The sequence below is a fragment of the Mizuhopecten yessoensis genome, unplaced genomic scaffold (assembly GCF_002113885.1).
Source record: "Mizuhopecten yessoensis strain PY_sf001 unplaced genomic scaffold, ASM211388v2 scaffold2729, whole genome shotgun sequence".
NCBI classification, from domain to species: Eukaryota; Metazoa; Mollusca; class Bivalvia; order Pectinida; family Pectinidae; genus Mizuhopecten; species Mizuhopecten yessoensis.
This window is the reverse complement of record NW_018404690.1, coordinates 58,518-85,190: the sequence shown is the minus strand read 5'-3', so window position 1 is coordinate 85,190 and position 26,673 is coordinate 58,518. Positions and strand designations below refer to the sequence as shown.

The following is a 26,673-nucleotide window of genomic DNA, read 5'->3' as shown; positions in this document are numbered from 1 at the left end:
ACCCCCCACCCCCCACCCCCACCCCCATGGGTTGAAAACTGTTTCCTTTAATAGTGTGTAAGAGAGTCCAAGACATCTAATGTGGTTTAATTATGTACTAACCCTAATTTAATTTCTCGCCCTCTTTTAACATCACAATAATCTTACTCCGAAGGACTGTGTTCCAAGTTGCTCCTGTCTTTTTCGGTTTGGACGAATGGGAGGAAATTGCTCAGTGCAAAACAGACAGGAGGAACCATGGGCGCTATCAATGGAATCCGGTTCCTCAGCATGACTTGGGTAATCTTGGGACATACCTACATCTTCCTTCTCTTGCAGGGGGCGTTAGGTAAGTTCGACAATTGACAAGAGCAATTCACAGACAAGATTTATGTTGACTAATATTTATGATTATAGGCAATGATAAGAAATGTGAAATTCGGTAGGACAATTTTTTCAAAGATCAAATATATATTCAGATAGACTGTCGTCACAGACATCTTATCATGATTTCAGTAAATACTGCTCCATTCGCATCCCAGATGTTGAAGAGGAGAAGTTTCATGGCCATAACGAACGCTCTCCTATCCGTCGACACCTTCTTCACCTTGAGGTAAGTATAACATGATTTGTTTAAATTCATTTCGCTTTTAAGGGTTATGTTACCATGCTGGTTGGATATTTTTTAGATCGAAAGTGTTTAAAAACGTACGGTCGGTATGGGTTATCCTGTATAAGCATCGCTGACGTGATTCATTAATGTAGATCAATCAATTAGATGGAAAAGAAACCTATTTGAATAATTTGAATGTTATGAAGGCTGCAAATAGTCATTTGGTTTGTTTTAATTGATTCAAACGATAAATTAATTATTATAGAATCTGTTTAAGTTGTTAAGGTCGATCTCCGTTGGTTGCAGCCTCCGTCCCCATTTAAAGTTTATGAATAGAATTCAAAAACTTAAAAAGGATTTTGAAACTGGAGCAACCTTAATGTGATATAATAAATCGAAGTATGTGTCTAAGTTAATCAAATGAAACGTTTGCTATGTTTCCCTTACAGCGGGTTGTTGGTAGCGTACGTTTTCATGAAGGAGATGAAGAGAGAGAAGGGTCGTATTAACTGGTTCATGTTTTACTTCCATAGGTTCTGGAGGTAAGAATCAATTAATTTAATTACGCAACAGTCTAGCGCGTCTTTGGAAATTACGGATTTGCTGGTTATACCATTTATTTTTTAAATAAATGATGCAAAAATACGTTAATACTGGTTTATGGTATAACCCTCCTATCAGAAAAGTTACTTATTTCTCCTTATGACTTCAGTCGGAAGATAAACACTATTGAATTGATACATTTGTGTTTAAACAAAGACAAAATATAAGAGATTTTTGTTATGGTAAGGTTTTTAATTGAGGTTTTTGTCATAATGACATATCTAAAAAAAGACTGTAAACTTAGTTTGGAATAGGCAAAATTAAGTTTATCTAAATGGAGATAGTAATCTACATTCCACGTACTTTACCTAAACTGATATATTCCATAATGAACTGAGGTGTGACATAAAAGCCGTGGCCACATCTTACGGTCACACATGTAGTTGACCGTAGTGGGGGATGACCGTAGTCGACTGTGGTGGGGGATGACCGTAGTTGACTGTAGTAGACCGTAGTGGGGGATGCCCGTATTTGACTATAGGAGACCATGGTGGGGGATGTCCGTAGTTGACTGTAGTAGACCGTAGTGGGGGATAACCGTAGTTGACTATAGTAGACCGTAGTGGGGGAAGACCGTAGTTGACTGTAGTTGACCGTAGTGGGGATGTCCGTAGTTGACTGTAGTAGACCGTAGTGGGGGATGACCGTAGTTTACTGTAGTAGACCGTAGTGGGGGATGACCGTAGTTGTCTGTAGTTGACCGTAGTGGGGGATGACCGTATTTGACTGTAGTTGACCGTAGTGGGGGATGGCCGTAGTTGACTGTAGTAGACCGTAGTGGGGGATGACTGTAGTTGACTGTAGTTGACCGTAGTGGGGGGTGACCGTAGTTGACTGTAGTAGACCGTAGGGGGGGATGACCGTAGTCGACTGTAGTAGACCGTAGTGGGGGATGACTGTAGTTGACTGTAGTTGACCGTAGTGGGGCTGACCGTAGTTGACTGTAGTAGACCGTAGTGGGGGATGGCCGTAGTTGACTGTAGTAGAGCGTAGTGGGGGATGGCCGTAGTTGACTGTAGTAGACCGTAGTGGGGCATGACCGTAGTTGACTGTAGTAGACCGTAGTGGGGGATGCCCGTATTTGACTATAGGAGACCATGGTGGGGGATGTCCGTAGTTGACTGTAGTAGACCGTAGTGGGGGATGGCCGTAGTTGACTGTAGTAGACCGTAGTGGGGGATGTCCGTAGTCGACTGTAGTAGACCGTAGTGGGGGATGACTGTAGTTGACTGTAGTTGACCGTAGTGGGGGTGACCGTAGTTGACTGTAGTAGACCGTAGTGGGGAATGACCGTAGTTGACTGTAGTTGACCGTAGTGGGGATGACCGTAGTTGACTGTAGTAGACCGTACTGGGGGATGACCGTAGTTGACTATAGTAGCCCGTAGTGGGGGATGACCGTAGTTGACTGGAGGAGACCGTAGTGGGGGATGTCCGTAGTTGACTGTAGTAGACCGTAGTGGAGGATGACCGTAGTTGACTGTAGTAGACCGTAGGGGGGGATGACCGTAGTCGACTGTAGTAGACCGTAGTGGGGGATGGCCGTAGTTGACTGTAGTAGAGCGTAGTGGGGGATGGCCGTAGTTGACTGTAGTAGAGCGTAGTGGGGGATGGCCGTAGTTGACTGTAGTAGACCGTAGTGGGGGATGTCCGTAGTTGACTGTAGTAGACCGTAGTGGGGGATAACCGTAGTTGACTATAGTAGACCGTAGTGGGGGATGACCGTAGTTGTCTGTAGTTGACCGTAGTGGGGGATGACCGTAGTCGACTGTAGTAGGCCGTAGGTGATCTTAGTTAAACGCATTAAACGTAGTTAGGCGTAGTTCAACGTAATTATAAACGTTGTTTTAACTTCAAGAAACCCATGATTTGGTCGTGGTAAGTCAAAATATTTTCAACATGTTCAAAATATCTCTACGGTGACTTTGGATGCCAATACGCTACTGTGACCGTAGTTCGAACATAGTTGACCCTAGTTGACCGTAATTGACCCTACTTGACCGTAGTATTTATCGTTGATGATAGTAGTATAATGGAACATGTACTACGGTTCTAACTACGGTCAAGTAGGGGGAAATAGGGTCAAATAAGCACAGCTATGGGGTTGGCCTACGTTTGAAGTACGGTCACAGTACGTTCACAGTACTGTTAAGTACGGTTAACTAGGGTCAACTAGGGTGAAGTAGGGTTAAGTAATGCTAAGTTTATAACTACGTTGAACTACGCCTAACTACGTTTAATACGTGTAACCAAGGTCACCTATACGGTCTACTAAAGTCAACTACGGTCATCCCCACTACGGTCGACCACGTGCGTGACCGTAAGATGATGCCGCAGTTTTTTGGTATGATGATTATATACTAGTAGCTATAGGAACATCAATATTAACAATACAAATTTAACATCCTTTAGTAAATATACTGGTATTTCATATTAAGACTTATAATTTTTACTGATACTTATTATTGAAGTAATGTATATACATGTATGCTGCTACATTGGTAATTTATCAATAGAGTTTTACTGCTAAAATATTAAACTGCAAGTATAATCATGTTTAAATTATATTCATTTATGTTTACAATTTTCCTATAAAATATTTGAAGTATCAATGGATTTTATACGTATCATCACACTTACAATGAAAAAGTACATATCGACATGTGGAACGACAGACTGCATATAAATACACCAAGCTAATAGATATGTGTTAACACAACTATAACTTGAACTCAAAAACAATATATAACTAGGGCAATATATAAACAAAGGAAAGATTTACATGAAGACTTTTGAAATTATATCCTTAATTTATCGTCAGACTGACTCCCCCCTACATGATGGTGATGATGCTTGACATCGTATTGTTCCGTTACCTTGGTGACGGGCCGATGTGGTCCGTAACCGGTTTGGAGACCGACTACTGTAAGGATTCATGGTGGACCAACCTTATCTACGTCAACAATCTAGTAAAGACAGACAAAATGGTGATTTACAATCGTTCTAATCTATTTTGGAATTGAAATGATATCAAACTTCATTCATTGAATAATTATAGATCGATTAGTTCACACAATCAATAACTGTTTTACTCGTTATGTATGTTACCTTCGGAAGACTCTTGCGTATACATCCAATGCTGCAGCAACGGACCGAAGTGTCTCGAACATAATATTCTGGTCATTTGTCAAAGCTTTGAAGGCAACTTATCGTAATACGTGATAGTATGTGGAAGTCACGAACTGGACCAATCTAACGTACATGTACAGTTTAAGCATCCCTTTACTTTGTCTTTGAGTTATCGTAGACATTTTGTCGCTATGCACATCCGTTGCAATCTTGCATGCGCCGTATTTTCAGAACAACCAACATTCTCCGATGAAACTTCATTTATATTATATGTTGATTTATATTTTCCCGAAAACTGATGCGAGCTTACAACAATCAAGTTAGTTATTTTTAAAAACAGTCAAATAGACCTAATCAAATACAATCAATTAACGGTAGAGGGGATACAAGTTCGATGAACTTTTGTGTCCTAACATCAAGATCTAGTATTAGTCAGTCACGTTCGTTCAAAATTGCCTACAGAGACCGAACACGATAAAATCGTTTCACACAACTTTTCTCGTGAGCTTTGAATCGAAAAAATATTATTTTTCACAAAAAACAGCCAATCTCATAGCAATACTAAACCGAAAGGAGCACCGGGTTCCCTCAACCCTAGCTACTTTTTTTGCAAAGTGGATGTAAAATATAGCACTGGTTTAAGCGACACTTCATATGTAAATAGACCGGCGAGGCAGGATAGGTTTGCTGAAATACTGATGTACAAGTGTAAGTAACATGCAGATAATTTGAAAATGTCAGAAACAGTTTACATATGTCACAGAGGACAATTAAACAAGGACAGCAAGGTACAAAAAAAACAAAGTAGCACATTAGTTATCAAGACAAATAGCATTATGATTTATTTATAGGTGTAACAAAACTAGGTTATGATACTAAATATTCAATATGTAAATATTGAGAATGTGTACACCATTAAAATGTAAATTAAAGAAACGGTTGAAGCTAAAACCACATATTTCAGCGAATTGTTAAAAAATATACAAAACCATATATCAATTAAAACATTGAATCATACACAGAAAACACAGAAAAAATATAAAATAGAACTTGGTAGACGGGAGTAAAGTGGAAACATATTTTTGCAATAGAAGGGAGAGAACTCCTTTACACACATGTCATAAGTTATGTCCCCTTAAATGCTTACTTACGCTAAACAGAATTTTAAAATAAAGAAAGAAGATAAATGTTGTAGAAAACTACACATAAACTAACAAAGTCATTAGCACAAAACAAAAACAAGATTTACTGAGAATACGTCGTACATTTCCATGATACCTATATTCATGTAATAGTGATTTTGATGCATTAAAGTTCATTTGCAGTGCTGGTTTCCGGACATTCGCATAATATGAGTGTTAGTTTGCAATTTGAGAAAAACAAATACTGCTTTCAGTTGGCATTCTTATTCATATTGACTAGGAATAAAACCTGTACGCAGTTATATACCAAAATAACTTTACTGAGCTAGAATTTGTACATATTTCTAGTACAATGTATATCTTTTAAGTCTAACTTACATAGGTGATGTGTAAACACAATTTGTTACTGTTGACAACTTGTTTAATGTTTTACCAACAAGGAAAATAGTATACCAACCTACAGGCATTTGTAGGGCTTCGAGTAATACCAACAACAGGCGATTTTAGCTATTAGTGCCTCTGCCCTGTGTCAAACATGGCGTATTGAATAAATAGCAAAAATAAAGAAATAATAAATTAATTAAAGGTTCAAACATTGAGTTTGTAGTAATAAAATAAAAATAAAATACTGATACAAATGCATACACTAACGCAAGAATCTCGCAAAGAGGATTACTGAACTCTAACAAGGATACATGATCAAAAATAGCGGATCTGCACCTTACGGATATGAAGTAAAATTCACTGAATCGAAAATCTGGTGACATTGTTTTTTTTGTCATCAAATCACTTTGGACGTTTTTGTTACAAGCCAAGTCTGCACTATACTCATTTAATCTGATTGAATAATCAACGCATTTATAGTTTGTCTTGTTTTGTGTTTACAGTGTTTTGGCTGGTCATGGTACCTTGCAAATGACATGCAGTTTTACGTGATCAGTCCAATTATACTAGTTCCGCTGTATTTGTAAGTAATGTTGTATCTTTAGGGGTAGTACTGAGACAGGTTGTGTAGAGTTAAGGAAGAATACTGAGGAGGGGCAATATAATGTAACAGCATCTATGTAATAATGAGAAGTGTATAACAGAGTATGGTAAGACTGAGGTGAGTTGTGTTAATGTTTATGTTAAATACTGGGGAGAAATACAAAACAGTCTATAGATACTATTGCGAGGGGTTGTGTGACAGACTATGGGTAATACTGAGGTGAGTCGTGTGCTAGTATACAGGCAATACTATGCTGAATCGTGTAATAGTCTAACGGCAATACTGAGGTGAGTCGTGTATTAGTCTATCGGCAATAATGAGGTGAGTCGTGTAATAGTCTATCGGCAATACTGAGGTGAGTCGTGTGCTAGTATATAGGCAATACTATGCTGAGTCGTGTAATAGTCTATAGGCAATACTGAGGTGAGTCATGTAAGAGTCTGTGAATAATACTGAGGTGAGTCGTGTACTAGTCTATGGGCAATACTGAGGTGAGTCGTGTACTAGTCTATGGGCAATACTTTGCTGAGTCGTGTACCAGTCTATGGGCAATACTGAGGTGAGTCATGTAACAGTCTGTGAATAATACTGTGCTGATTCGTGTACTAGTCTATGAATGATACTGTGCTGAGTCGCGTACTAGTCTATAGGCAATACTATGCTGAGTCGTGTACCAGTCTATGGGCAATACTGAGGTAAGTCATGTAACAGTCTATGGGCAATACTGACGTGAGTCATGTAACAGTCTGTGATTAATACTGAGTAGAGTCGTGTAATAGTCTATGGGCAATACTGAGGTAGGTCATGTAGCAGTCTATGGGCAATACTGAGGTGAGTCATGTAAGAGTCTGTGAATAATACTGTGCTGAGTCGTGTACTAGTCTATAAACGATACTGTGCTGAGTCGCGTACTAGTCTATAGGCAATACTATGCTGAGTCGTGTACCAGTCTATGGGCAATACTGAGGTAAGTCATGTAACAGTCTGTGAATAATACTGTGCTGAGTCATGTACCAGTCAATGAATGTCGTGTACCAGTCTATGGGCAATACTATGCTGAGGCGTGTACCAGTCTATAAATGATACTGTGCTGAGTCGCGTACTAGTCTATGGGCAATACTATGTTGAGTCGTGTACCAGTCTATAACTGTCGTGTACTAGTCTATGAGTAATACTATGGAGAGTTGTTGAACAGACTATGAGTAATACTGTGCTGAGTCGTTAACCAGTCTATGAATAATACTGTGCTGAGTCGTGTACCAGTCTATGAATGACACTGTGCTGAGTCGTGTACCAGTCTATGAATGACACTGTGCTGAGTCGTGTACCAGTCTATGAGTAATACTATGGTGAGTTGTTGAACAGACTATGAGTAATATCGTGGTTAGTCGTGTAACAGACTATGGACAATACAGAGGTGAGTCTTGTGATAATTTATGGGTCCATGTTATACTTGGGCGATTTGTGTACCAGTATAAGGGTAATACCGTGGTGAGTTGGGGAACAATCTACGGATGATATTAAGGAAGGTTGCATACATCTTCAGATAATACAGTGGGTGGTTGTGTAATAGCCTGTGGGTAATACAGTGAGAATGAGTTTGTAACAGGCCATGGGTAAACCTAAGAAGGATTAACATTATTTTACAAATCTCAGATAATGTTTTATATATCTTAACATTGTATTTTATTTCTCTATCAACCTTACATTTTAACACCCAATTTGATGTCTTTTTTTAGCTCGAAGAAGATCGGAAGCGCAATTGCTGTCCTATTTCTATTGGGAACTACTATTGCCAGCGGAGTGATATCTAAGACCTACGAACTGCCATCTACTCAGTATTCCATGGTACCTAACCCGTGAGTAAGCTTATCGTCTTATCAAAGCCTAAGACTGAACAGAAAAGATCCCGCGAAAAAACTTATTTTACCGGACTTAAATTTCAAAGTATTATTATTTTGAACAGATTTGTGCATTGATAAATTGGCGCACTCACAAAAACGTTCTAGACAGAAACCTCAATTTGTAGAGCGCAAAACGCGCTAAAATAAGATTACTACTAGAACAAGTACGCTTACAGAAGTTTTAATAGGTGGATATTCTACTGTCATTCATGCGAGGTTTGATTTCGCTTTTTAGGTCACCTGAGACAAAGTCTCAAGTGACCTATTGCAATCGCCTTCTGTCCGGCGTCGTTCGTTGTGCGTCCGTAAACAATCTACATTTTCGACTTCTTCTCCAAAACCCCTGAACCAATTTCAATGAAATTTAGCAGAAACCTTCCATGGCCAAAGGTCAACAAAAAAATTGTGAATGATATGATCCCCAGCCCCCAGGGGCCTGAGGGGCGGGGCCGAAAATGGTCAAATTGACTAAAATTTCAAAAATCTTCTTCTCAAGACCCAGATATGGTAGAATCAAATACTCTTCATAGATGAAAGGGTCCTAATGTGCGTTACCACAATTGTGAATTTCACGACCCTGGGGTCTCACGTTTCCCCCTCGGGAGGGGGTAAACTTTGCTATAGTTTATATAGGGAAATCACATTTTGGACCATCATTTGTTTCATTTCCATTGGAATTAATTCAAACTTGGATTGCATTATCAGTATTGGATAGCAGTTTGATGATATGCACATATCAGCCCTGACTGACCCCCAGGGACTGATAGGTGGGGCCAAAAAGGGTCGAATTGACTGAAATTTCAAAAATCTTCTTCTCAATATCCAGATATGGTAGAATCAAATACTCTTCATAAATGGAAGGGTCTTAAGGTGCTTTACAAAAATTCAGCTGACTGACAAAACCACTGTTTGTACATAGTACATATACTACCCAGATCTTACACACTACTTTTGCATTACATGTAGTTTAAGTTACCTTTGTGACAAAAATATTTCTTTTTCATTTGGTAACATCGATAACATCAGTTTTTACATAAATCAGGTGACCGAGATGAGATGAAACGACAATGACTCGCTGTTGTTGAACACTATTCTCCCATCAGTGTTTGGTCACACTGTTGGATTATTCTGGGGGATAATCACCACTGTGATCGTCCGAGGTCGATATTGCTTTCTTAGGTTGATATAACCATGTATCGACCTCATCAACATGCTATAATTGTATAGGATTATACGACTATCGTGTTTTATAAACAGATAACCAGAAGACATGTACTATAACAACAAAGTCCCTTGTCGTGTACTCACGACTACGAGGATGTGACTGCTTATTATTTGGTCTTTTGTGCACGACAACAAGGATGAGACGGCATATTATTTTGTCGTCTTTACATGACAACAAGGATGAGGTGGCCTATTATTTTGTCGTCTTTACATGTCAACAAAGATGAGACGGCATATAATTTTGTCGTCTTTACATGACAACAAAGATGAGATGGCACATTATTTTGTTGTCAGTAAAGACAACGGTACGGAACGGAAAGAGTTTAATTTCAAGATGTAATACATGATGTTGAAGAGGTATTTTCTTATGTTAATAAAACAAAACTCATTACAAATACATAACGCTATTTTTGGCCAAACGTTTGGTTATGAAATTATTGTAATATTGTCATATGCTATCCTAACACTATATGTTTCATATGGTACAGACACAGTGGGGATTATTTCGAAAAGTACTACATCAAACCGTACTGTCGCATGGGACCCTACATCATCGGCATGATGACGGGCTATATTCTCTACAGAACGAAAGGCAAATACAACATGAAACCGGTAGGTTTAACACTGTATCGAATATTGTCATGCAATAAAATGATACCTGTAGCACCAGAGTTGTAATTCAACATCATGTCTAACAGCGTTTACCCTCTGTGATGAATACATGTTGATATGGGGTGGGGTTGCAAAGGAAATCCGCCATCTTGGATCCAAGATGGCGCCTTAGCAACCCCATGAACCTACGTCCCAATATCTACATGTATTCATCATGTGTGTTTTTTTGCGTGTGACGTCATCAGTTTTAGTGTTACCGACTGAATTAACTCCCCTTGTTTCCAATAGGTGTGTATTTTGAGTGTGACGTCATTTTGACGGACTTAACTCCCCTTGTTTTTGACTTTTTACCTTCTGATTCCAGGTATCCTCTCTCTCGGCGACGCGGTTTCGTTGTTTTTTTTCTTACTTTTCTTTTCTCCGCTTTTTAATCATATATTTTCATTTTCCTCCATAATCTTATGCATAACGCATATTTACAAACAATACATAGTTACAACATGCGTTATTCACAATATAAAAATTCACGGCATATTTATAGTGTTTTCGAGTGTGGTATTAAATTGAGATGAACTATTTTTTTCGTCTAGGAAGTGAGTGTGTCGGTGCTGTAGCAGGTGGTGTTGCGTCCTTGTTTGAACTAAAAATGATAGTTAACACATAGACAATTCACAATGATACATTAGCTGACGGTATAATAAAAGAGTGAAGTAAGTTATTCTATTTGGACGATTCATATTCTTACAGAGTAGCGTGTAATACTGAATACTGGCCGCTTGAACGTCGTTGTCTATGCCTTCTTTGGCGATGTTGTTTCCTTATGCGCTCCTTGTCGTTTGATATGTTGTGTCGTTCCTTCCTGTACGTGTCTGCTTGCCGTTGTATTAATTGTGACACTTAACTCTGTGACACTTAACTTGCCCCGCCCTTCAGCCCCAGGGGACTTCAGCCTCTTCCGTAAGATACAATATTATATTCATCATCCAAATATCAATTTATTAAATCTTGCTCATATTTCAACTGCAATTTTAATTTAAGATGTCTTTTGAATGATTTGCATACTATGGCCTTCTGATATATCAAATGACCCTTCAAGTCTCTCCCTATGTGTTATACTTTTCTCCTTTCTAGATTCTGATTCTGATCATCTTAGTTCCTTTTTATAAAATACACTGAAAGTCTACCAGTACGTTTCAGAAGAGATAACGCTTAAAAATGTTGCACTCTTTGACCCGTACAAATGTAATGGCAGCTAAGGCTCCTTGATGTCAGCCTTTGTATGAGCATAGACTCTGATTCTCATCTTCTAAAGATCATTATATGAAATGTGGGTAAAATACTTCCTCAGTAAGTTTTAAAGGATCGCATTTTGAAAGTTTTCAATTCTAGGCTGCTGATGGGCAGGCCCTTGCCCTCAACTCAGCTCATATCAAGCATCATCTATGAATCGTTTTAATGAATGTTGTGAAAGATTGTCCTGTTTTAGAGATGTCACTTAAAAGTTTTGTATTGTGACCACAACGGCCCTTCCCTATGTAGTCTTTGGGCCAGCCCTACTTTCTATTCAATCTGATACCCGCTACAAGCTCATAACCTCAACATTGACCAAACAGGTTTTTAATAGAAAATGAAAGTGTGATTAAAACTGACAACAGACGAAACCAATCAAAATAGGTAATTTAAATGACAAAGGTTATAGTGGCGAAGGTCATCTCAGTGGCAAAGGTCATCACAGTGACAAAGGTCATTTCAGTGACGAAGGTCACCTAAGAGACAAAGGTCATCTCAGTGACGAAGGTCAACTCAGTGATAATGGTCATTTTAGTGACGAAGGTCATCTTAGTGACAAAGGTCATATCAGTGACAAAGGTCATCTTAGTGAAAAGGTCTTCTCAGTGACGAAGGTCATCTCAGTGACAAAGGTCATATCAGTGACGACGGTCACCTCTGTGACAAAGGTCATATCAGTGACGAATGTCATCTCAGTGACAAAGGTCACCTCAGTGATGAAGGTCATCTGAGTGACGAAAGTCATCTGAGTGACAAAGATAATCTCAGTCACGAAGGTCATCTTAGTGACAAAGGTCACCTTAGTGACGAAGTCGTCTAATTGAAATATAAACCAATTAAGATACCTCGAGGTAAGCTATTTTAGTTACTTCGATGTGAATACAATTGTTTACAAATTGTGTAAGACCATTTTAATAGTCATAACAATGTGGAATAACCTATCATTTCCAGCCAGTATCATTGTTTATATGGATTGTGATGACGACCTTGGCGTGTCTGGTTATCTACGGTGTTTACGATGAGACCAGTGGTAAAACTGCGATGAGTGTAAACGTTGCCGCCCTTTATAATGCCGTCCACAAGACATTGTGGGGAGTGTGTGTGTCATGGGTCATATTCGCATGCGTTACCGGAAATGGTGGTAGGTTGACGTCATTGCATTTCTGGAATCAATCCAAAGAAAATCAAATGTTTACAGCGCTAGTTAGTTTCATTGATATCAATTTCAAATAACATTTCAAAATTTCAAAATTTGAAATATTCTTTCATATTATTACAATGGTTTGTATAAAAAGTAGCAATAATATGCTGTGATGCATAACACTTTTTCTGCTTTTCTCAACACACTGAAAATGGGTTATACTCTTAACGCTTATTTTTACTGCTTACTAATTAATTAAATGAGGACGCACTATTTATAGGTTGTGTCTGATCATTTTCTTGGTGCCGCGTTTTTCTCTTAGACTAAATATATACAAACAAAGAGTGTTGAGAACATATATCCTGAAAAGTTCCAAGACCTCAACGTAAAGATGTTATAAATAAATGCTGACTTTCTGTTATAATCCTTTTTATTGTTATGTTCCCCGTTCTGTTTTATTCCAGGATATATAAACACTATTTTGTCCTGGAGTCCATTCGTCCCCCTCGGACGTCTGACGTACTGTGCCTACCTCGTTCATCCGATCATTATATTTGTCTACATAAGGTCCCTCAGACAGGCCGTGTACGCAACAGATTTTGTCATGGCAAGTGAACCATCATCTAATTATACTCCTGGGAGTGGAACTGGGCTATCTTTGAGGGGTTAAAACAAATGGATCCTTTTGTAGTAACCTAGTGATTATCTGGTTTGTATGATTTTTGATGAAACAATGCCCGGGGAATACGAAAATTTATCAATATCAAAACAATATTTGAAAAACAAATCTGTAAGCAAGAATGACGTCATTGCCTATTTTTGTGTCCTTGCAACAAGAGAATATTAAATCGAGAATCAAAATCGTTATTTAAGCTAATAATCTAGGGCACAATATAAACAATTGAAAGATTGACACGTTACAAGAAAACTAAGACCAGATTCACCTGAAATGAAAGCGTCCTGGACGGTTCCTTCTATATCAATCGCGGTCAGTGGTAAAAGGTCGGACTATAACAATTTAACTCAGTGGTAAAAGGTCGGACTATAAAGATTTAACTCAGGGATAAAAGGTCGGACTATACAGATTTAGCTCAGTGGTAAAAGGTCGGACTATAACGATTTAACTCAGTGGTAAAAGGTCGGACCAGAAAGCTTAAACTCAGTGGTAAAAGGTCGGACTATAAAGATTTAACTCAATGTAAAAGGTCGGACTATAAAGATTTAGCTCAGTGGTAAAAGGTCGGACTATAAAGATTTAACTCAGTGGTAAAAGGTCGGACTATACAGATTTTACTCAGTGGCAAAATGTCGTTCTAGCATGATTAAACTCAGTGGTAAAATGGCGGACTTAAAAGATTTAGCTCAGTGGTAAAATGGCGGACTATACAGATTTAGCTCAGTGGTAAAAGGTCGGACTATTAAGATTTTACTCAGTGGTAAAATGGCGGACTATAAAGATTTAGCTCATTGGTAAAATGGCGGACTATACAGATTTAACTCAGTGGTAAAAGGTCGGACTATAAAGATTTTACTCAGTGGTAAAATGGCGGACTATAAAGATTTAGCTCAGTGGTAAAATTGCGGACTATACAAATTTAGCTCAGTGGTAAAAGGTTGGACGATAAAGATTTTACTCAGTACTATAAAGATTAAATTCAGTTGTAAAAGGGCGGACTATAAAGATTTTACTCAGTGGTAAAAGGCCAGACTATACAGATTTTATTCAGTGGTAAAAGGTCGGACTATAAAGATTTAACTCAGTGGTAAAAGGTCGGACTATACAGATTTTACTCAGTGGCAAAATGTCGCACTAGCATGATTTAACTCAGTGGTAAAATGGCGGACTATAAAGAATTAGCTCAGTGGTAAAATTGCGGACTATACAAATTTAGCTCAGTGGTAAAAGGTTGGACGATAAAGATTTTACTCAGTGGTAAAAGGTTGGACGATAAAGATTTAGCTCAGTGGTAAAATGGCTGACTATACAGATTTAGCTCAGTGGTAAAAGGTCGGACTATTAAGATTTTACTCAGTGGTAAAATGGCGGACTATACAGATTTAGCTCAGTGGTAAAAGGTCGGACTATTAAGATTTTGCTCAGTGGTAAAATGGCGGACTATAAAGATTTAGCTCATTGGTGAAATGGCGGACTATACAGATTTAACTCAGTGGTAAAAGGTCGGACTATACAGATTTTACTCAGTGGCAAAATGTCGCACTAGCATGATTTAACTCAGTGGTAAAATGGCGGACTATAAAGAATTAGCTCAGTGGTAAAATTGCGGACTATACAAATTTAGCTCAGTGGTAAAAGGTTGGACGATAAAGATTTTACTCAGTACTATAAAGATTAAATTCAGTTGTAAAAGGCCGGACTATAAAGATTTTACTCAGTGGTAAAAGGTCAGACTATAGAGATTTTATTCAGTGGTAAAAGGTCGGACTATAAAGATTTAACTCAGTGGTAAAAGGTCGGACTATACAGATTTTACTCAGTGGCAAAATGTCGCACTAGCATGATTTAACTCAGTGGTAAAATGGCGGACTATAAAGAATTAGCTCAGTGGTAAAATTGCGGACTATACAAATTTAGCTCAGTGGTAAAAGGTTGGACGATAAAGATTTTACTCAGTACTATAAAGATTAAATTCAGTTGTAAAAGGCCGGACTATAAAGATTTTACTCAGTGGTAAAAGGTCAGACTATAGAGATTTTATTCAGTGGTAAAAGGTCGGACTATAAAGATTTAACTCAGTGGTAAAAGGTCAGACTATAAAGATTAAACTCAGTGGTAAAAGGTCGGACTATAAAGATTTTACTCAGTGGTAAAAGGTCAGACTATACAGATTTTATTCAGTGGTAAAAGGTCGGACTATAAAGATTTAACTCAGTGGTAAAAGGTCGGACTATAAAGATTTAACTCAGTGGTAAAAGGTCGGACTATAAAAGATTTAGCTCAGTGGTAAAAGGTCGGACTATAAAGATTTAACTCAGTGGTAAAAGGTCGGACTATAAAGATTTTACTCAGTGGTAAAAGGTCGGACTATAAAGATTAAACTCAATGGTAAAAGGTCGGACTATAAAAATTAAACTCAGTGGTAAAAGGTCGGACTATGAAGATTTAACTCAGGGATAAAAGGTCGAACTATAAAGATTTAACTCAGTGGTAAAAGGTCGGACTATACAGATTTTACTCAGTGGCAAAATGTCGCACTAGCATGATTTAACTCAGTGGTAAAATAACGGACTATAAAGATTTAGCTCAGTTGTAAAATGGCGGACTATACAGATTAAACTCAGTTGTAAAAGGTCGGACTATAAAGATTTTACTCAGTGGTAAAATGGCGGACTATAAAGATTTAGCTCAGTGGTAAAATGGCGGACTATAAAGATTTAGCTCAGTGGTAAAATGGCGGACTATACAGATTTAGCTCAGTGGTAAAATGGCGGACTATAAAGATTTTGCTCAGTGGTAAAATGGCGGACTATAAAGATTAAACTCAGTTGTAAAAGGTCGGACTATAAAGATTTTACTCAGTGGTAAAACGTCGGACTATACAGATGTAATCTAGTGGTAAAAATTCGGACTATAAAGATTTTACTCAATGGTAAAAGGTCGGACCAGAAAGTTTAAACTCAGTGGCAGAAGATCGGACTAGAAAGATTAAACGAGCTGCTCTTGTACCTAGAATGAGGCACATATACATATTGCGGCGTTAGACACGCACAGCTGTATTGCTTGAATTAGGCAAATATTTCTCTAAACGAAAATATGATATTTTAGAAAGAAACCTATCACAGTTAAGGATACATGTACATGGAAATTAAATTTTTAGAAAGAAAACTATCACAGTTTATGACAAATGAACGAGTAAGCTTTTAACAAAAGGCAGGCAGGTATAAATACGTCAACAGTAATATCACTCCATGCATATTTCATATATCATCGTTTGTATTCTTACGACAATTGTCATTTTATTTTTATTTTTTTGTGTGTTGTGTTTCCAACAGATCTACCAGTTCCTGGGACATCTTGTGACCGCCTACGGTGTGGCTTTCGTCGTGTCACTGACCTTCGAGTCCCCGATGATGGGGCTAGAGAGGGCTATCTTCCGGCGGGGTAAAAAGAAAAACCAATAGTTACCATTACGTAACTGCATAAGACGTCCAGATATATACATATTGTACGACATGAAATGGACGCGGATGAACTAGAACCATATAAAAAAAAAAAAAATGTATTTTTAATTGAATGAAATATTGTATTTCTTCATAACACAATTGCATTATGGTTCTTACAGGATGATATGCCATATTACACATTTGAACAAATACTGGGAAGTTATTCCCATCGTCCAATCAAGTTTGGCCTGAATATGGAAAACGCGTCAGCGTATACCACATTAAACATATTTGAAAAGCATGTACATGTATATACATGTACTTGCAATCGTTGTACAATTTTGTAGTTTTTATCAAGATTTTAAAATAAAATAATAAGACATTTGTAATTAAACATCAAGTCTGTGTTTTACGTTTTGTTTTTACCTATCTACCTAATATAATTTGATTAAGAGCATTTCTAACGATACATGCAAAACCATTCTATGAAATGTACTGAATGAAATCTTTTGTACTTTTTTATTAGAGTGCAGGCATTGCATGATGCTATATGTTTTTCCTTTATGTTTCAGGGTTTTATTTTATAAATTATTGTAAACAATGATAATAACCCCTTACATGATAAACACTGAGGATAATATCGGAACTTGAAGTTGACATTGACAAAACAACACCAGAAAAATAAACAACAGTAACTCTCTATGACATACTAAACAAGTCATAATTCATGATATCTGATATAGGATTATCATAGCTGCTTGAGTCCCTATTGTTTACCGTTATCTCGTCAACATAATGTTTTATAAACGTAAAAGTGATGCTTATGTAACGAGTGGAAGATCTGACAAGAATAAGAAATTATATATTACAATAGTCATAACGTAGCAATAGCGTGATCTAATTTATGCGAAATCCATTAGGTAGCTTTATTCCCAGAGATGTGTTGAGTTGTTCGGGAAGAATTTAAAACCATACAAGCCATAGTGTTTGCTTTTACATGTGTAATGCTATGACACTTTCAATATAAATTGAAATATTAACAAATTTTAATCACAATTTCCAATTAATCGCGTAATCATGGCAATCGCGTTCATAAATATCGAATGATATACTTTTTCTTTCTTTTCATCATGTCAAATCGTTCTTTGTGTATCAAATTGGCAGATAGTCTCTGCTTGTATTAAATTGTAGCGAAAAAGATTTTCAATTCCGGTCAAGAATGAGATGTACATACTTCATTTGCTTAGAGCTTATCAATCTACAAATAATCTCTGTTTGTGTTGTCAAATGTTGTTAATCAATCGACTATTCTTTCAAGCGAATAACTGTCCAGATCTTGACAAATTTTGTAAACGATCATCAAAATACACTTCAAAGTTAGGCATGATATAGAATGAGCACAAAATAAGATAATTTTATCGAAAACTAAATTGTCACCTTTATGGTTTAAAAACATACCTGTAGAAAATAACACATTGTTTCAATCGAAAAAGGTATGATAAAGTGGTAACTGTAAAAGTTTGGGTAAGTAAAGGATCATATAAGTTGTTGTTTTTTCTTCTTTTTCAATGACGTTTGTTATAAACATGATACAAACACTACTTTTCAATCATTATTATGGAGTGATAAGCGCATAGAAATACTTCAACACGCTTAATCAATCTAACAATATTTTAATATATCGGATCATTTCGTTCACTACTGAGATAAAAGATCATTTTAAAAAGGATGACAGGATTTATATTTCTATTATAAGTTATTGTAACAAATAAAGCAATGTAATGGAACAAAATATATTGAAAACTTTGATTACAATGAACCCAATGAAGGTAACTAATAAAACAAAACTATAAAAGTTACAACAAGGAATAAATCCTCATATCATTGGAACTAATTCTCATTTATGTAAGATTGTACACAAAATCTTCATTATGTTCACTGATATGAGAAAGGGAGATAATTACTCATTTCTTATTGGAGTGCATTCAAGTACAGAGCTTTTTTGATAATTTGTAAATCTCTCTTAAACGTCTTATTTTTCTCTTTTCAATCAACAACGCAATTTAGATATTTCGGTTTATCAAACAGTTAGTGCTATTGTTTATCGAACAAGATTTCTAAAATAGAATCGATCATTATATAACATCTCATAAATAAATATCTTTTATACAAAGCTAAATGTTTACACATTTCACTCATTGCTATTGTTCTAACAAATTATAATTAAAAGTACATTAAGATTCGGAAATATATTGCTAATAGAACAGGGTTTGAATATTTTAATATGTTTTAAAATGAAAAAGGAAAAGTGTATAAACAAGTTAAAATTGCTGAAGCATTGATAATATATTTGCCCATTAATGTATTACAAGTATATTAAAATAGTGTTTCTCGTTCCTGAGACTCCCTGTGCTTTGCTATGAAAAACATTTAAAGCCATGGTTGCTCACTAAATCTCATCCAACTATAATTTAATTAACCCCCTAAGTAAGTACTGTATGATTTGAGTCCGGTGAAGTGGATTGTTCCAATCCTGTACCGGAAGAAAATTACCTTTACTTAAATTGAATCAACTTAGTAACTTTATTTCCAGTACCTCTGCTTTCGCCTCTTTGTCTTTAAACGTACAACTAGTGCAGTGTATAAAATACGGAGTATACCGGAGATCCCTCATTAGACACGTTATTCTATAAATAAAGATAGATGTGTTTTATTTTATCCATTAGTACATGATGATAAGTTGTTAGATAGTTGGATTTCCTGATTCTCTCTCCATAAGCCAATCAGATGGGATACGCGGTAAAGGATGGCGTCACCAATGAGATATGACAACTTATACATAACTCAAATGCGTAGCTATATTGCACCATTATATAACAGGTCTTCAACTGATGTAAACTAGTGCATTTATATGACAGATATGCTGGTTAGATGAATGTTGTTGACGTTGAGCAAGAGTTAGGTAAGGATGATTTCTACACAGCTTAATGAGCTTAACGACGTGAATATTACACTGTGGTATTTATGAAAAGTTTACAAAGTTACAAATAATCCGACATTTGTTTTTTTTTATTATTTTAACGGTGGACATCATAAATCCCCCACCTGACATTTAAGTTGAGAATGCAGTTTCTATGTAAATAAAACCATATTAAAGTGTGACGTGGTAAGTTATCAGTAAGCTGGTTAGGCTTTGAAAATACTGCATCCCAACGATGAAAAATGTAAGTTGTGTAATGTGATGCTGTATCGTATTAGTGTGAAGAAATAAACCATCCTACTGTAGAGTGCAACCTGTGTTGGTGTAGACCGTATACAACTGCTATCAAGTCTATAGAATGTAGGTAACAGGTTTTACACTCTGCTACCAATAGTTAGCCTAAATGTCAAACGTTCCCGCTAGCATGATCTGGAATGCATCTGAATAAAGCTGATATTTTTGCAACACATTCAACAATTACATAAATGTCAAACTTCTGCTTATATTATATATGTAAGAAGCAAAATGACAGCTGCCACTCCATATGTACATGTACGCGCTATACATTGTAAAGGCGCCCTTAAACTATACTGTTTTCCGAACAACTGTTATTGAACGACCTAGATGTTTCACTATAATGGATTTTGCTTTATTCGCGTTCACTAACACGTACGCGAGTAAACACTGTAAAGACTGAAATAACATCATTTCCGGTCATGTAACAAAGTTGCAGGCGTGTCAATACTTCCACGGGTGTGAGTGTGTGCGTGTAAGTCTGCGCAAAAAAAACCCCGAAGTATGTTTGCGATATCAGACGTGGATCTATTTTAAGCATAACTTTAATTACATACTTAATAATGTAATGTTCATGCAAAATGACAAAGTATTTGCCACAATCATCCCATATCCATATTCATGTTGCTCTCAGTAAAAGATGCAACATATGACAATGACGGACAATAGAGCAATATATTGCATATATGTTGCAGATCTACCTGTATAACCACTGCACGTGTCGCAGACAGTGTAAATTAAGCGTGATAGTGCACAACGATATGTTTGTCTGTAACGCATGTTGGAGTTATACCTATAAGACTGCAACAATCATTTGTATGAGCAAAATGCAAATAGCATTTATTTTTTATCCAATCAAAATTACAATTAGTTATTGGCGAAATCATTTTAATAGCAATAACAACTTGTTTCCCATACAACATTTGGTTTTATTTTTAATCTAAAAAAAATAAAATTTCAAATGAATGAATAATTGTCGATTAAATCATCGGGAATGGTTTTAAAACTATTTCCCGAGCGCGCAATCACACAATCGTATCAGTGTGCTGAGACTATGTATTCGTACACTGCAAACAATATCGCAGTTAGGCTCTCATAAATGAACCTCTTCCAAGACGGACTGTCTGTACGGAATTAAACGTTTACGAATAAAGGCCATCCCATTGAATTAGCATTACCTGGATACGGTAAGCACTCAAACTAGTCACAATATACACTTATATTGCCCCAAGTAGCTTCCCCATGCATACGTTGTTCACATGTCGAAGTTGATTCTGTATATGGGAGTCTGCTCCGAATATCATGACTTTCGTGATAGATGTCGCCTACTGGTGGTTAAAAGTACAACACAAAGTTTCCAGAGATGCAGGTTGATGAAGACTATGGATACGTTTGATGGTCGCCGTCATGGTTTCGTTAGAATGCTATTTTATTGTGTGATATGAAGGTCGATGTTTTTGATTATGCTCATCAGTGTGACTTGTGATTTGTTGCAACTACCCGAGTTCCTAATGTGATAACGTGGCACTACTTCTAAATGATGTAGATTTACACGGTATGTGCAACCAAAGACACTTACTCTTCCGGAACTTCTGGTCTTATTCTCCTTTGTCAAGATTGCGCCATAGTTTTATCGATTTTGAGAACTTATTTTAATTGTTTTTACATGGGTGTTCTCTTGTCGTTTTTTCACCACTGGTAACACGTACGAATGTAAATTTAATAAAAGTGAAAGATAGTTTGGTCTCTTTGGCCCGTATTGCAAGTGTGCAATAAGGAAATGTGTTCTGCATAATCAGTAATGCAACATTAGGATTTTTTTAAAATAAATATGACTACATCATTGTAAACGATAATATTCCCCCACACAGACTTCTTTAAAGAGTCTAACAGCAACATTAACCATCGCTAAATTTCTATCTCTTATTGTATACGGTCACGATTTTTAGTTTATTTTTTCACCAGTTAGTGAAGTAACTATATTTATACAGTGTACATCTGTAGAAATATTTATTAAAAATTATTTCATTAAGCGACTGTGACTGCTATCTCACTCTCCAGTTACTGGGGTATCTCATTACTTCTAATAGTGGTGCTACTTCTAGCACAACTTATACAGCTACATGTAGAAACGTTTAAAACGAGTTTCACTTTTTTTCCATTTGACGTTGATGTAGGACATTAATTGTAATTGTATCACTCAAGATGAAATCCCTTACAAATGTAGCAATGGGAACAATTATGTTTATTGTCCTTGCAACTTAAGCCATACGAGGACGGCTGCCTAGGCAGACACAACTGAAAAATGATTTGTTAGATTGAAAATAGAATATGTATGTCCAAAGTGTTACAATGGGACCATTGTTTTGTTTGATGTCCCCGTTTCAGACGACACATAAGATACCTCTGACTCAACAGGTGTCCCTAAATGGTTACATCTTAACATATGCACTAGAAGACAGCAGACATCTTAATTCCCAGAACATTACAGGTTTCGAAGGTGTATCTAAAAAAAGATACAATTTACATATTTACAGAAAACTCGTTTTGTCGAAAGACAATTTTAATTTCATTTAATAATGATAGTGATTAATAAATCTGTATTATAAATGCAATGGACAACGAGAAATAATTCTACTTAACATTCACTTAACTGAACTCTATGCGCTAACGCTAAAGCGTGAAGAAGTTTGTGTAGGTGTTTTCAATTATTTGGGTTTCCAATTAATGATATAAGAAAAAAACATATCACTTCTAATTGTTGTCAGGGTGAATAGCGGAAAACAATAAGAAATGACGTGTTCAGCACAATGTGGTATACGCAACATCCAATTCAATAATAATTCACTATAAAACACAAATCATAGATATTATAATTCTGACTAGTGTTACAAAAAGGAATATGTGGAGAGCACACAAACTTTAGGTAAAACATACTTGTGACGTTAAGACATTTAGAAAAAATATTAAAGGGATACAGTTTTAAGAAAAGTAGCTATACTATTAACAATATAACATATATTTCATCGACTGGGGTAAAATGTGTGAGGCATTCTAAATACTTTACAACACATCTCTGATGGCAAGAAATCAACAACGTGTCAGTAAAACCTCTACATTAAAAAATAAAACAATTTGCAGGTCCTCAAGTAGTTTTACCACCTGATTACCTTCGTTTTAACTTATCAATTTTTATTGTTGCTGGTGTAATGGAACCTAGCGATTTTAATATCAGCTTTATTATTGAGTCTGTTATAAACTTCCTGCTGAAATGCATCTTCCGATAAATATCTGTCCAATAGTTGATTTCGCCCTTCACAATCTTCTTTCAGAACCTTCTGTAATATCTTCTGAACCTTTGTCGGATCCTGTTGACGCATTTTCCGTTCAATTTCAGGTTGAAACCACCTCCGGTCTAATCCTGAGTAATATGCCCTCGTTTCGAGTTTTAATTGTCTTGCCGTTCTTGGTGAAACAGGCCTCAATCTGTATCTTTGGTTGAATCCCTTTTCCATCGTTTTAAATTTCTTCACAGTGTAATCCTTGGATAAAACCTTTTGGAATCCTGATATATTTTTCAGAGAGGCTTCGGTCCTTGCCATGACCCGTGATCTCAGGTTGTCACTGACTCGTTGATTTCTTACTATACTTCTTTGAATTCTTTCCATTTTTTCGGCTTCTCTTTCATTAAGACGTTTGGCGCGTGCCTCGAATTTCATTGATGCTTCTAAAATGTCCCCAAGGCTATGCACTTTACTATTCAGGGATCGCGTAGCATTCTTCATTTGGACAGCAGGTCTGAAGTAGAAAACATGACACTTTGGCAAAAAAAAAATAGTTGGCAAAATCAGCAAATATATTTATTTTACTTGTAGATTGATTCATATTTTGTTTTTTGAGGTCAAACTTTCGCGTTATTGTTTCTTGATCAAATTGTTGGGAGATGGCAGGAGGTGTTGAATGCAAATGCGAAAATACCAGTTTTTATAAATATATATATATATGTGCAAGTTGCTGAATGCAGACAACAGGTTGGTGTAGCATTCTTAAACATGTCCGAAACTACAGGGTTTAATTGCCTCTTTTGAAAATAAAGTGGGAAATATCAGGTGATGGCCAACGTTTCGCTACCATTCCTTAATTTAAAGAAATCCTTGAATTCATGTTTAATTAGAAAGCATCAATGGAAAAACATCTTAACTAAAACGGATTTTACTTCATCAAGTGATGCGTTCCTATCGAAAAATATATGTTGCGTTTTTTTTTAATTAATGAAAGAAACTGTGGCCAGAAAATGAATGTATTATTTTCTTCCGAATCTTCATTGTTTCGAAGATCCAAAAGTTGTAGGGTGTCCCACGTAATATTGATACGTTTGTATCTTACATGTAAGCAGGTCAGCGTTGATTGATTGTTTAGTTTTATTTTCAACGTGCATGTCCCTTCTCCGCCCTCTAATAGCGGGAAGTCAAATATTGTCATCGTCTCTCATTCAAGTTAGTACCATTGCCGCAAACTACTATGCCTGAACATATAAAATTATTACGAGAAGCACTAAAATTACATTATTAGCTGAAACATTCTAAAAGATAAGACGTTTGTACACATTATGTTACTCGCAAGCCATAAGTAACTCAAAAATAAGTTACATAACATAATGCATCAGTTATCTGGACAAACATTAAAACAAAATGATTAAAAAAGATTAATAAATAAACACACAAGTAAACCTAAACAACACAAGACAACAACAGGAACCGTGGGGCACTGAATGAAGAAGCACTACCATTACTATTGTTAATAACATTTATTTAAATGTGTGAACAACGGTTGGAACAGTCTACTAAAGAAACAATTAGCATACGTGTGTGTACTATGGTGGAATATATGGCGATGGTGAGAAAGTGTTGGGAAAAATAAATAACGAAGGCAGCTTGCGGCCTGAGTTGATAATTTTTTCTACATGTTCGAATCTCGAGTTACCTTTTCCCCATTATACACGCACATACGTTGTGATTTCTTGAGTAGCAATAAAGCTTGCTACGTGAAGGTCGAGGTTGTTGCTTGTGCGAATTCAATTTTTCTAACTCAAATTTCAAATGGCCGTTGTGTACAGAGTTTTCCGGTTATATGAGTAACAAACTTTCAGGCATATCGATATTTGTCCATGCAGCACTAATGAAAGGCGTAGTTAACGTAATTCAACATTAACGGTTCAACAGGACGTGTATGGAAAGGTAAATCAATAATGGGCCGTACCTAAGCTACATCGCATGACGTATTATGGTCGATAATAATTACACTGTACTTGTGTTATTATTTGCCAGCATATTTTAATCAATTTTCAAAGAAAGCAATTAAAAGTTCTTTCACCTTGTCGAAGTTGTGACCCAATATCTATATTTGAAACTTTGACCATTGATTGCAGGTTGTTAACGTCTATGTACTTTGTGTATTGAAATGTAGATTAATTCACCGCATTCCAGTCATGTCTACCTCACTTCTATTGAGTTTTAGATCGTGAAATATTAGAATGAAAGCAAACTTACACTGACACCTTGCAGTGAAAACATCACTTACATTAACTTTCACGTTATCAAAATTCACTTATTTCCTTATTTGGTCTCGAAAAGTAGTTGCTATAATGTTTACTATAATAAACTGTAATATGTTATCCAATTGTATTAATGTTTGTTTTCTCTTAATTACTTCATTATCTCTATTAATTTGTAATTTAGCATAACTCACAAAAACGCCACAGGTCTTCAGTCAGTAAAGGCAGTTTTAACAATACTATTTATAACAAAAAAATACCTAGCCAACATGAAACCAGATACCATACTTACAGTAAGTCGTTAAACCATGGGGATCCGGTAACAGTTTAGTTTCCAATGACAGAGTGAAGCAGCCAGACCTGCAGTATCACAGCGTCCTACCAGGCCTACAAAGAATGTATAAACAATCCGGAGTGATGGCATGACTGGGGCCATGTGATACAAGTCGGTCAACGACATTACTACATATAAATCGATGTTTAAATGGACTTCAACACGGAATTATATTTAAGGTTTAAGTTAGTGATTTAAAATAAACGATATCATTGCATGACAAGCATGTGTTAAAAACTGCAAACGAGAAGAATTGGAGATGTGATATTTTCTCGCTCAGAGCAAAAAGTATTATTCGGGCTTTGTTTGATTATTTGTAGTAAGACGAGCCAGATATGATTTACAATGTAGAAAGTTTCATATACACATGTGTCTGTGTTATCTATTCTATAAAGTCCTTTATCGAATGTAATGTTTTACCATATATCTGTGACCAAATGATTCCTTACATATCATTTCTTTAGTTGAATGATATAAATCTATGCTGAGTCATTAAAAACGAAATATATTGAATATGAAAGTTTTCTTTATCGTCAATAACTTAAAACCAATATTAGTGCATAGAAATATTAGTGGATTTATTAATATATATATTGATTGCGGCAATAAAATGGAATGGAAAAGTCCCGTTGTTGTATTTATGATACTACGTGAGCTTTCAACAGAAATCCCAAAAGGTTGGATCTATGCTATTATGTTTTATATCTCTTAACCATTTAGCTGGTGCAAAAGCTACCCATTACACACTTATGTTTGTAAACATTA

General features: G+C 36.3%; 1 protein-coding gene across 1 annotated transcript in view; it reads left to right on the top strand.

The window, feature by feature from the left end:
* LOC110446484 (O-acyltransferase like protein-like) overlaps window positions 1-17,324 on the top strand; it is a 27,193-nt gene extending 9,869 nt beyond the window's left edge. The window contains exons 6-15 of the mRNA XM_021491654.1: window positions 155-328; window positions 496-592; window positions 1,042-1,134; window positions 4,016-4,181; window positions 6,353-6,432; window positions 8,193-8,312; window positions 10,070-10,193; window positions 12,435-12,624; window positions 13,089-13,231; window positions 16,636-17,324. Of these exons, the coding sequence (XP_021347329.1) occupies window positions 155-328; window positions 496-592; window positions 1,042-1,134; window positions 4,016-4,181; window positions 6,353-6,432; window positions 8,193-8,312; window positions 10,070-10,193; window positions 12,435-12,624; window positions 13,089-13,231; window positions 16,636-16,764 (1,316 nt within the window). The 3' untranslated portion in view covers window positions 16,765-17,324. The remainder of the gene's footprint in view (window positions 1-154; window positions 329-495; window positions 593-1,041; window positions 1,135-4,015; window positions 4,182-6,352; window positions 6,433-8,192; window positions 8,313-10,069; window positions 10,194-12,434; window positions 12,625-13,088; window positions 13,232-16,635) is intronic.
* The last annotated feature ends 9,349 nt before the right edge of the window (window positions 17,325-26,673 follow it).